The 13,431-nt window shown below is 41.2% G+C and overlaps 1 protein-coding gene across 1 annotated transcript in view; it reads left to right on the top strand.

Annotated features, from left to right (window-relative positions):
• Positions 1-201: 201 nt before the first annotated feature.
• LOC306928840 (uncharacterized protein) overlaps positions 202-13,431 on the top strand; it is a gene marked incomplete at both ends in the record, with an annotated part of 24,467 nt that continues 11,237 nt past the window's right edge. Inside the window, one exon of the mRNA XM_079509112.1 lies at positions 202-244. Coding sequence (XP_079365238.1) covers positions 202-244 — 43 coding nt within the window. The remainder of the gene's footprint in view (positions 245-13,431) is intronic.

Raw genomic sequence — 13,431 nt, 5'->3', positions numbered from 1 at the left:
CAGAGAGTGTTGACCAGAATCCCAGCCAGGACCAGTCGGTGCAGATCGGTGAAGTTCAGAGAGTGTTGACCAGAATCCCAGCCAGGACCAGTCGGTGCAGATCGGTGAAGTTCAGAGAGTGTTGACCAGAATCCCAGCCAGGACCAGTCGGTGCAGATCGGTGAAGTTCCAGTTGAGAATCCAGTGTGAGAGAATCCAGACATGGATGAGACAGTGATAGTGTTCCTCCTGCTTTGGAGCTCAGGTAAACACTCTGTTAGAATGACACTTGTTGCTTGATGTGGATGTGAAATGACACTGAAAACCATGATGTATTACTATTAGTACAGCTATGAGAACCATGACCTATTAGTACGGCTATAAGAGAACCATGACGCTTAAACACATTTAGTACTGCTGTTTGCTTTACATGCACTGTGTGTGTGTGTGTGTGTGTGTGTGTGTGTGTGTGTGTGTGTGTGTGTGTGTGTGTGTGTGTGGAGACATGGCGTGATGTTGTGCCGTATCCTATTTTGGAGGTTTTTCTGCTTGTATTGATAGTCCACAGTGTAGAGAGAGCACTCAGTCGGGGCCCATTTATGGGTCGCAGACAAGTAAATATAATGTTTTGTTTCCTAAATTTTTTTTTAAAAAGTATTATTCCAAAACAACTTTCCCACAAAATAATCCCCCATAATTCACACATTTCCATGAATTAAAAACAAATTCAAAGATGTTTTTCAAAAGTAGTGACAATAGGCGATCTACAAGCTCACAACGTGGCGAGAAGCGATGAGTTGTGAGCTTGTAGATCTTCTATGTTCACTAGTTCGGGTCCCGGGCAAACGACTAATTTCTCTTTTGGGTCACGAGCTAAAATGTTTGTGGAACCACTGATGCAGAGAGACAGGAAACAGAGTCAGAGTGACATGCAGCAAAGGTTCTCCAGGCTGGGGAATGGAACCGGGGACTCAATGCCAGGCATAGAGCACATGGTACACCAATACTCTTTCTTCATTCTGAGCACATGTATGGCCAATCCAGGTCCACCTGTTTATTGATTATACTGTGCATGTTGTCTTGTTGGGTGATGATGTTGAGGAGGTTATTGTTTGAGATGGTCTTGGGACAGAATATACGCAGGATTTTGCACAGGCATGATGTGTGGAAAGTGCATAATTTATGGATGTTGTTTTCTGTGGTTAATTTCCAGCATTCTGGACCGTATACAGTAGTAGTGTTGATAGTGTATACGCAGCTTTGGTAGATCCGGAGTTTTGTTTTGGTGCTCTATTGATTTGATTTCCAGATTTGCTTAACGGGATACTTCCGATTTTTTTAACTTAAGCTGTATGAAATACTTGCCATTAATATAGTGGTTGCAACTGTATTAATTGATTGCCCGAGTCCCATGGTGGGAGTTCTGCTCTGGTTTTGGTGAAATATTAAGTAGTTCCAGTAATTTTGTGGGGGGCACAGGGGGCCACGCATTAAATGTAAATTAATCCACAAAACTAACGTAATTTGCATTGTTGACCTATTTCTAAAATATTAGTGCAACTTTCGTTCATTTTTGGCCCCTCTATCACACAGAACTATGTTTTTTGTGTCCATATACCCCCCAAAAAATAGTTCCATGTGAAAGAGGGGTCAAAGTTGAACGAAAGTTGCGCTAATATTTTAGAAATAGGTCAACAATATAATTGATGCTAGTTTTGTGAATTAATATACTTTTACTGCGTGGCCCCATGCAGTGCCCCCCACAAAATGACCGGAACTACTTAATATTGACCAAAACCAGAGCAGAACTCCCACCACGGGACTCGGGCAATCAATGAATACAGTTGCAACCACTATATTAATGGCAAGTATTTCATACAGCTTAAGTTAAAACAAATCTGAACTATCCCTATAAGTGTTATGAAGTTTGTGTAGAGGCAAACTGACTGTGAAAAGTGGACTGGTTAAGTAACCAAATGACATGTGTGTGGTTGCCATGGCAATCAATTGGCTGAGGCAGAGGCTGGGAGTTCTACAGCTGAGGCTCATTAGGTCCACTGGCAGAGCCCGACCAGCAGTGTGGTTTCAGTCACATTTTAGTCACCTGGAATGTTTTAGTGTTAGTCTAGTTTTAGTCGACTAAATATCATAAGATTTTAGTCGACCAAATCTACAGTTGATTTAGTCGACTAAAATGTATTTTGGCGGGCCTTGATGCCGCCGTAATGACTTACAACGCGTCACGCTGCGACGTGTTGTGAGCTTGTATAGATCTGCTATTTTCAGCATGCAACCAAGTGTAAAATGACTTATACTGGATCTCTTGTCCACTTCCCTTCCTAACATTTTAGTCTAGTTTTTATTTGTCAACGAAATTGTCAGTATATTTAGTCTCAGTTTTAGTCATCATAGCTTAGTTTTCATTTAGTTTCCATTTAGTTTTCGTCAGTGAAAAAAGGTAGCCGACGAACATTTTTCGTCTTGGCTTTAGTCGACGAAATCAACACTGCCGACCAGAGCCTTTTGTGGCGTTTCTGGACAACAGTGTATCCCAGGGAGGAAGTGGCCCCCTGTGGGGGTGTGGAACGTGTGTCAAATTTGAAGTCGGTGCAGGGGCAAACGGTCCTCGCGTTACGTGGATTAGAGACGTACACACATGTACACACACACAGTCACGTAATGTATTGTACGTGCACACGTACAGAGACGTGGTGCATTTATAGTAGGATATTGTTACATATACCATATTGAACATCTTATTTATTGAATCCATCCATTTCTCCATAGTGGTGTGTACGGCTCACGTCACACACGCACGCACACACACACACACACACACACATGGCTCTGAGGCTTGTGGAGGTCCGTGAAGTTGGCACCCCGTGATTTTCCATATGACGGGAAAAAAAAAATTGTGTCATTCTTCAGTGCTGCATTTGTGCTGAATTGTGCCGTAAATGTCATAATTTGTGCTGGTATCATTTGTGATATAATTGTTATAGTTATAGGTCGTGAGCTTTGCAGAGTTTGCACCCCCAATTATTTTTGCTTCAAAACGCACCAAAAAGGTCTCCTTTTTAGTGCTCCATTTGGTCTAATTTGGCTTGTGGTGGAGCGGGTGGAGGGGTAGGTATAGTGGGCAGAGGGAGGGGGAGGGTGGGTGGGTTGGTGCAAGCTGCTGATTAGTTTTCTGTGGGTGGCGGTGGTGGTGATTTATATATACTCCATCGTACGACAGCTGTTGTGTTGGGTTCTGAAAATATAAGCTGGCCTCTCAGTCTCAACCTAGCCCATTTTGACCTGAGATCAGATTCTAAAAATGTCTTCTATACATCCTGACAGTTTTCTGAAAAAGCTATGTTTCTATGTCAGTCGTTCTAGCAGACTGTCACGACAGTTGGCAACACTGCTGAGTGTTGCCAAGTCTGCATATTTCCAGCCTGCATATTTCCAGCCTAACGTGGAGGCTGCTTAGCTTATTTCTGTCACGACAGTTGGCAACACTGGCAACCATACTGCCGAGTACTTCTGATTGCTGATTGGCTGCCTTGTCTCCGGCAGATTACTCCAGCAAATTACTTCAGATTTCTGATTGCTGATTGGCTGCCTCGTCTCCAGCAAAAAGGTGGGGGGATCGTCCCCTCCACCTTTTTGAGCGGAAGAAAACCCCCTTTTTTTCACGCGTTCCTCCTGCAACGCTACTTGCAGCGTAAGTTGCGTGGCTCCACTACACCACGGTGCTCTGCTGTGACACAGCTGTAGTTGCCCCTCCCTCTCTCTCCCGTCTCCACCGTCTGGTAGTAGCAGAGTCACGTGTGTACTAAACATTATTTTGTTTTGAAACAAAAGTGCATCCCCAGAAGGAAATAAAATGAAGGAAAAAGACGTTTAGAGAGGCTCCAGCATGATGCATCACTTGCAAATGTGCAGGTATGTTGATGTGTTCAGACAGACACAGGGGACAGTCAGTGTCATCTTAAGCAGCTCAACCCACAGGTGACAGGAGTGACGCTGTGCTGTGAGTAAACTGACAACGCTTGGCTTTCTGACATCCCTTTCTCACAATCTACAACAATACATTTGTTACTAACAGTAGGACAAGTGGCGAAGTAGAAACGTGGAGAGCAGAAGATAGTGTGTTTTGGACAAACAGGCTAGCATTGGTGTTGATTTGTCTCAAATGGAGTCTGTATGGCTGAAGATAAATGAACACATGATGTCAGTGGGAGAGGAGTTATTGTGTGTTTTGGACAAACAGTGTGGTGTTGATTTGTGTCAGCTGAAGCTTCATGTGTTTGTGTTGTGTATGCTATGCTAAAGCATAGCATAATGCTGACACCAAAAGGGGCCCATAATGTGCTAAACTGACCACGAGTGGTCTGACTACAAGAGAAAGGCCTATAACAACTATTGCTCTGTCTAAGATGTTATAGGCAGTTTGTCTGTGCGGAGGAGAAGGTTCTATAATGTATATCCTTGACATGCCCATGGCATGTCTAACCCTGTTACATTTGTTTCCCTGTAAATTAATATTAATTTGTGGGTTAAAGAATTAACATGTGTGTAAAGACATGAGTTCCTTCCCTTGTAGTAGTATACTAGGCTGAGTATGAGAAAACATTCCAAGGCACTCCGCTCCTAAAATCCTTTATTTGAGTCATGGCTTTTAGCTTGGCAACGCGACAAAAATGACCAACACATTTTTTATTGACCTTTATTTATTATGGGGACGCATTGGACCCTAATGAGCCTTGTTTTTTTTTTTTTTTTTTTTTTAACTTTGCCAAGTTAAAAGCCATGAATCAAATAAAGGCTTTTAAATACTCAACCTTAGTTGAAATGTTTCTTAAAGGACCACTTCACCACTTTTCAACCTATCTTCATATAATATAGGTCTTCACTAATAATTATGATAAAATGGCACCATTTTTTCCTACTCGGTCTGTGTCTCATAGGAGGGCTGTGGGCAGTTCTGAAACCCGTCCACCAGTGACATCATCAATGGGGAATCCAAGCTAATAGAAACTGCAATCTTTCTAGTCCTGAAAAGTTGCAATGCGAAAATGGAAGCCATCGTTCTCATGATAATACAAATCTGAACATTTTTGTAAAGAAATATTGTTTAAAAAAAAATCTGCCTAACGATGATGTCACTGGTGGACAGGTTTCTGAATTGCCTCCCTGAGTGGAAAAAATTGTGCCATTTTACCATGATTATTAGTGAAGACCTATTATATGAAGATAGGTTGAAAAGTGGTGAAGTGGTCCTTTAAGTTCACCTGTTTTCTCATACTTGGATGACAGTGTGCAGGGGAAGGAACTTAAAGGGTTAGTTCAGATTTTTGGACGTAAAGCTGTATAGGAAATACATGCCATTAATGTAGTGGTTTGCAAAGGTATTCATTGATTGCCTGAGTCCTGTGGTGGGAAGTCTGGCCTGGTTTTGGTGAATATTAAGTAGTTCTGGTCTGGGGGTTTGGGCGCCTCACATTAAAAATAAATGAATCCACAAAACTAGCATCATTTGTATTGTTGACCAATTTCTACCATATAGCGCACATTTCATTCAACTTGGAATCCTCTGTCACGTGGAAATAACTTTTGTGTCCATTATCACCACGCCAGCAGCAGCACAAAACCATAGTTCCATGTATGTGACAGAGAGGTCAATGTTGAACTAAATTGGCGCTATATGGTAGAAATAGATCAACAATACAAATGACGCTAGTTTTGTGGATTAATTTATTTTTGATGCGTGGCCGCCAGACCCACACCAACTGACTGGAACTACTTATAGGAGAATACCATGCAAGAAAGCTTTCTTACCTTTATTTGTAGTTGTTACGTCCCCAGGTGTTATTTTGTGCAAAAGTACATTATTGGCTATTTCCCCTCAACATTAATTTCCATCAAAATAAGTAGTAAAGTGTGCCGCTTGGGATACTATTTACGAAGAGAGGATATATTTAAAAAAAATCACACCCCGTGTGAACTGAGTGGTGTAAGGTCTTAGCCTGTCTGACGTAATGAAATCATGTCTGACGTAATGAAATCACACCCGGGTGAACAGGGTGAACATAGCAACCATGCTAATTTTTTCTGCACAAACAAAGCCAGTTGTATGAAATCACACCCGGTGGAACAGGGTGAACATAGCAACCATGCTCATTTTGTCTGCACAACAAAGCCAGTTGTAGGAGTGGTTTACACCACTCAAAAATGATTTTTGAGCGATGGAAATAAGCGAATTAGCACAACACCCCAATTCAATTCAATTCAATTCAATTCAATTCAATTCAATTCAATTCAATTCAATTCAATTCAATTCAATTCAATTCACTGAGGGCATATTCATTAGGGGAAATAGCCAATAATGCGCTTTTGCACAAAATAACACCTGGACCTCTTTGGTGGGAACGTAACAACTACAAATAAAGGTAAGAAAGCCTTCTAGTATGAAATTATCCTCTAATATTCACCAAAACCAGAGCAGAACTCCGACTCAGCTCAGGGAATCAATTAATACCTTTGCAACCACTATATTAGTGAGGCAAGTATTTCCAGAAATCTGAAGCAACACTTTGAATGTGTTATACCTACAGTATACTGTTGAACCCTCTCCAATGAGCACCTGTTTTCAGTCACGGAGCCATGCAGCGGTTCCTCTTTTCTCTGTTCAACATTACAATGTGTGTGTGTAGCGTGCGTGAGTGTTTCTGTTTGTTTGTTTGTTTGTTTTAAACATTGTGTACTTTGTAATCAAGGACATGCATGTGTGGTCACCAGCAGTCACGTCTTGTGTTGCTGTGTGCAAAGTTCAATGGCCCGTTTTGATGATTGTAACAACTCAATGAATCTATGTGTCCTTCCGTGACCTGTTGTAACCTTTGAGCTGTGATGATGAGTAGCCTACAGAAGATGATACCTTGGCTCTCTGTGATATTATGATCAATGCTGATCACTTTATGATGTTGGTCAGCTCCATTCATTTGGCAAAATGACGCACTATATATATGCAGCCTGCAGCTCAGGCCTGTGTGTGTACTGTATGTGCGTGTGCGTGCCCGTGTGCGTGTGTGTGTGTGTGTGTGCGTGCGTGCGTGTGCTTTGAGCTGCATTTCATATCATGAAAGGTGCTATTAATTAATTGACATTATTGTATTAATGCATGCGTTTACACATATATAAAACATGAATTTATATAATGTAGTCATTATTTAATTTATTAGGGTTAATATAGTTACATTGAACCATCATGCCCGGCATGGCAGACAGGTGTGTGTGTGTGTGTGTGTGTACGCCATACATGCAATAGTGTATTGAATTATGCTCACTGTGAGAGCTACGTATGTACGGTTCATATTGTCATCATCATGAACACCATGGAAATTGTTTGTTTTGTTGTGATGCTCATGGTTGAAACTATATAGGTCTCAGTGCGTGAATTGAGATTACAGCGCCTCATGCCTCTCAAAGGTGTTTTATTCCAGGGACCCCGGCCCATAACTCTGAGAGCGTATACACATGCAACCAAATGGACCGGTTGGGTTCCATTTGTACACTCTCAGAGCTACTGATCCGTAAGGGCCCATTGTGGTTCCAACTGTAACTGTCAATCATGTTAGCTGCGGAGCCAGGATGGCTGGGTGTGGCTGTGATCGCTCATCTGTTGAACATCTCCATCCATTTATTTATTGAATCAATAGAGATAAAGACATTGTTGGGTTTTTTTCATGTCATGTGAAGGCAGGGAATCATATAGCTTCAAATTGACATATTATATTGCTGTTCAGTTTGGACCACCAGTTTTGGAGATATGGTTTATAGAGTAATGTTTTGCAGAAAACAGGCTTGAACGGTTCACTTCTGTGGTCTCTAACATTACACCTAGCTACATGTTTAAGCACTTATTTAATATTTACATGTCGATTTAAGCTCTGACATTCATTTCAGACATGCTCTAGTATGTGAAGAGTCTGCCTGTGCTAATAACTCATTTTGCATAATAAAAAAAAAACAGTTTTTCTGCTCTCCTGAACAGTTAGTCTTGCCGCCATGACTGTCTAGGTATCAAAAAGAGTCATATAAGCTCACTCAGTGAGTATGGATGCCACACACACGTTGCATCCATGACGCGTTGTGAGCTTGTAGGTCTGCTATTACCAGCCTGCGACACCCGTTGAACAACAAAGCATATATTACACTTAAGGTAGTGTATGTGATTTTTCTCTGGTTAAAATAAGTGTTAAATAGCTCTATATTCTGATGGTACTCATTGCTACAGAATGGTTATTCACTACCACTACGTTTTTGTGCTAATTCGCATTAATTTCCATCAAAATAAGTAGTAAAGTGTGCCGCTTGGGATACTATTTACGAAGAGAGGATATATTTAAAAAAATGATTTTTGAGAGATGGAAATAAGCGAATTAGCACAACACCCCAATTCAATTCAATTCAATTCAATTAATTGAGGGCATATTCATTAGGGGAAATAGCCAATAATGCGCTTTTGCACAAAATAACACCTGGACCTCTTTGGTGGGAACGTAACAACTACAAATAAAGCTAAGAAAGCCTTCTAGTATGAAATTATCCTCTAATATTCACCAAAACCAGAGCAGAACTCCGGCCACGGGACTCAGCTCAGGGAATCAATTAATACCTTTGCAACCACTATATTAGTGAGGCAAGTATTTCCTACAGCTTTAAGTCCAGAAATCTGAAGCAACACTTTGAATGTGTTATACCTACAGTATACTGTTGAACCCTCTCCAATGAGCACCTGTTTTCAGTCACGGAGCCATGCAGCGGTTCCTCTTTTCTCTGTTCAACATTACAATGTGTGTGTGTAGCGTGCGTGCGTGCGTGCGTGCGTGCGTGTTTCTGTTTGTTTGTTTGTTTGTTTTAAACATTGTGTACTTTGTAATCAAGGACATGCATGTGTGGTCACCAGCAGTCACGTCTTGTGTTGCTGTGTGCAAAGTTCAATGGCCCGTTTTGATGATTGTAACAACTCAATGAATCTGTGTGTCCTTCCGTGACCTGTTGTAACCTTTGAGCTGTGATGATGAGTAGCCTACAGAAGATGATACCTTGGCTCTCTGTGATATTATGATCAATGCTGATCACTTTATGATGTTGGTCAGCTCCATTCATTTGGCAAAATGACGCACTATATATATGCAGCCTGCAGCTCAGGCGTGTGTGTGTGTGTGTGTGTGTGTGTGTGTGTGTGTGTGTGTGTGTGTGTGTGTGTGTGTGTGTGTGTGTGTGTGTGTGTGTGTGTGTGTGTGTGTGTGTGTGTGTGTGTGTGTGTGTGTGTGTGTGTGTGTGTGTGTGTGTGTGTGTGTGTGTGTGTGTGTGTGTGTGTGTGTGTGTGTGTGTGTGTGTGTGTGTGCTTTGAGCTGCATTTCATATCATGAAAGGTGCTATAGGGCAAGCTACAAATATTGTGTGCTATTAGTGCTATTAATTAATTGACATTATTGTATTAATGCATGTGTTTACACATATATATAAAACATGAATTTATATAATATAGTCATTATTTAATTTATTAGGGTTAATATAGTTACATTGAACCATCATGCCCGTCATGGCAGACAGGTGTGTGTGTGTGTACGCCATACATGCAATAGTGTATTCCTTGACATGTACAGATGTATATAGAGGGTACAGGGCTCCAGACTAACTTTTTCACAGTAGCACTGGTGCCACCTACCTTTTCATTTGGTAGCGCCACCACAAATTAGGTAGCACCATTTTTTTCTTTGTATAGCGTGGTATTAATACATGATCTTATCATGCCCCCACATCGGGCGCCATTTATTTATGTAGTGGTTTCCACCATTAAAGGTTTGAATCATAAAACCCCCTACAAAGGTCACTGTGTAAAAAACAGCAACCTACCTGGTTATACTTCAAAACACTGTAGATGGTTTCAACCCACCACAAAGTCACTCAGTCAATAAAGGCAATATTTATATTCCACACACAGAAAGTCAGTTTAAGGTTTTGTGTTGAAAATTAAATGGATTAATAAAGTGACAATTTGTACAATATCTCCATTACCATTATCCAAATTAATTCCTTATTATAATATTTCTACATTTTGGAAAAAATCTTTTGCAATGTGAAATGCCACCAAATTCTTAATCCTTTTCCTTGTCTTTATGGGCCAACTTGTGAAAGCTGCATGCTTTTATTGTGAAGGCAAAAGTTTCTGAATGCTCTCAGAGCCTGCATATCTCCGCGTGCTGAAAATAGCTGATCTACAAGCTCACAGCGCGTCGCGTCCGCGACGCGTTGTGAGCTTGTAGATCAGCTATTTTCAGCACGGAACACGAAGAATAAATCAGGCATCAGTGCTCTTCACTCACTGGGAGGGAGATTAATGTATTTTGTTGGCCGATCAGCATGTATGGACCTATGGTATGGACACATAGGCTACCTCCTCGATGCAAACATAACAAGCTTTGGAAGCTATTTTTCGTGGCACATGTTTAATCAAACAACAATCAGTGTTTGGGTCGGGAGTCGGCTGTCTGTGTAGATCATGACTGATCATCATGCAGTTAGATATGCGCGCTGCGCGCTCCAGTGAAATTGTACAGCTGAGAAAGATTAGTTAATTTGTGTCGGATAAGCTGCGTTCAGACCTGAATATATATATTCGCCTCGGTTCGTCCAGTTTGTACCGCGGCAGGTCGCGCCGCGCCCGTTTGCGCAATTCTCGTCTTTGAATTGACTTTGTATGTAATTGCGCCGCTCTGACCATCCAAGTCTGAAGGGCTTATTTGTGGGTTTTCGTGAACGATCGTTCTTTGAACACTGGGCGTCAGGCGAACGTCCAATGTTTTCAATCAATGGAACGGGCAAGCACTGCGGGATGTTTTTTTTTCCTCCACTCATCCTTCTAGCAAGTCGCACCTGTGCGACCTCATTCAATTTTAAGTATCACCCTTAATAAATTAAGTCGCATATGCAACCTAATAGGTCGCACGCTGGAGCCCTGAGAGGGTATGTGCATGCTTAAACTGAATGGCACATCGAGTGGCAAAGCAACATGCAAAGTGAGTTTAATGTTGTTTAACGTTGTTTAATGCAATCAGATAGGACTTTTCTGTTTGGATGCATGGGTTGGCAAGGCCTGAAAGTAGTTGTTTGCCACTCAGTAGGCGTTCCTGCATAACTTCCGGGTTTGATGATGATGTCACGTGCATACCCTCTATTGTGTGAATTATGCTCACTGTGAGAGCTACGTATGTACGGTTCATATTGTCATCATCATGAACACCATGGAAATTGTTTGTTTTGTTGTGATGCTCATGGTTGAAACTATATAGGTCTCTACAGTGCGTGAATTGAGATTACAGCGCCTCATGCCTCTCAAAGGTTTTTATTCCAGGGACCCCGGCCCATAACTCTGAGAGCGTATACACATGCAACCAAATAGACTTGGTTGGGTTCCATTTGTACACTCTCAGAGCTACTGATCCGTAAGGGCCCATTGTGGTTCCAACTGTAACTTTCAATCATGTTAGCTGCGGAGCCAGGATGGCTGGGTGTGGCTGTGATCGCTCATCTGTTGAACATCTCCATCCATTTATTTATTGAATCAATAGAGATAGAGACATTGTTGGGGTTTTTTTTGTTATGTGAAGGCAGGGAATCATATAGCTTCAAATTGACATATTATATTGCTGTTCAGTTTGGACCACCAGTTTTGGAGATATGGTTTATAGAGTAATGTTTTGCAGAAAACAGGCTTGAAAGGTTCACTTCTGTGGTCTCTAACATTACACCTAGCTACATGTTTAAGCACTTATTTAATATTTACATGTCGATTTAAGCTCTGACATTCATTTCAGACATGCTCTAGTATGTGAAGAGTCTGCCTGTGGATGCCACACACACGTTGCATCCATGGCGCGTTGTGAGCTTGTAGGTCTGCTATTACCAGCCTGCGACACCCGTTGAAAAACAAAGCATATATTACACTTAAGGTAGTGTATGTGATTTTTCTCTGGTTAAAATAAGTGTTAAATAGCTCTATATTATGATGGTACTCATTGCTACAGAATGGTTATTCACTACCTGGAGTCTCCATGTTGTCTCTCCAGCTGTACCAACTCGCTCATTGCAGTGAATCTATGAAATGGAGTCCTTCTGTGACCCGTTGTACCTCTGAGCTGTGATGAGTAGCCTACAGAAGATGATACAGTTCTCAGTTCAGTTCAGTTTATTTATTTTGGTCATTACAAACAGATTCATACAGTGCCTGCTTTATTTTTTGCAAAAGAAACATTGACCAAAAAGGTGTAGGCTGAAGCCTAAGCTTATTGTGCCTACCCTTCCAACATATAAATGGCTTTCATAGGTGAAATAATACAACAAAGCAAACAAAAAAAACACAACAAAATAAGAAAAAAACAAAACAAAAAGACAGGATGAAACAGTCAACAGGAACAAAGACAGAACAGAAAAGAACAAAAAAACAAAACAAAACAACTAAACAAAGAAAACAAAACAAAACATCATATCAATGTTCTATGTATCTACTATATTTGATCTATACAATTTATTTTATTTTATTTATTGTACTACAATGTTTTTGTTCGTCATACCTTGGCTCTCTGTGATATCATGATCACTTTATGCTCTACCTTTCATGTTGGTCAGCTCCGTTCATTTGGCAAAATGAGTGAAGTCTGTGCCACAACACTATTCACATGCAGCCTACAGCTCAGGCCTGTGTGTGTGTGTGTGTGTGTGTGTGTGTGTGCAGCGTGCGCGCGCGTGTGTGTATGTGTGGCACGCGTGTGTGTGCGTGCGTGCGTGTGTGTGTGTGATTGTGGGTTATTATTAATATTACTATTCATATTCATATTCATATTAGAATGAGTTCAGCTCCTCCTGGTCAGTCCATGAATTCATTGTTCACAATGTGAACAGTGTGATATATATTTGTTTAATAGACTTTTATTATGTTCTGGTCCGCCTTCTAATGCATTAGAAACAATACTAATGATTGTCTACTGGTCAAACATACTTGCTGACCCCTGGACTCTGTATTTCTACGGACTGCACTGTGACCTGTACTAATTGTATACATTTTTTTCTGACACTGTTTGTGAGATGCGAAAATACCTTTCACTGTACTGTACTGTACTGTACTTGTAGCCTACTGTACATTGACAATACTCCTATTTTAGAGCCGAATAAAAGTCGGTTCGGCTCTGTAGAGCCTACAATGTGACGTCATTTGAGGTTCGGGGGGGCGCGGGTACCGTCCTAAAGTCGGCTCTTCGGTGCTACTGAAAATGTCTGACGAGCCGAAATCATTTCGGCACTACAGCGGTAAAATAGGAGTATGAATCGGCCCTAACACATCCATGTGGACTGGCAGAGTACAGTTGAGTCTTACACACACACACACAAACACACGCA

Source organism: Electrona antarctica, assembly GCF_951216825.1.
Source record: "Electrona antarctica genome assembly, chromosome: 8".
Lineage (NCBI taxonomy): Eukaryota > Metazoa > Chordata > Actinopteri > Myctophiformes > Myctophidae > Electrona > Electrona antarctica.
Note: the sequence above shows the minus strand (reverse complement) of the source record. Positions and strands in the feature narration are given on the sequence as shown.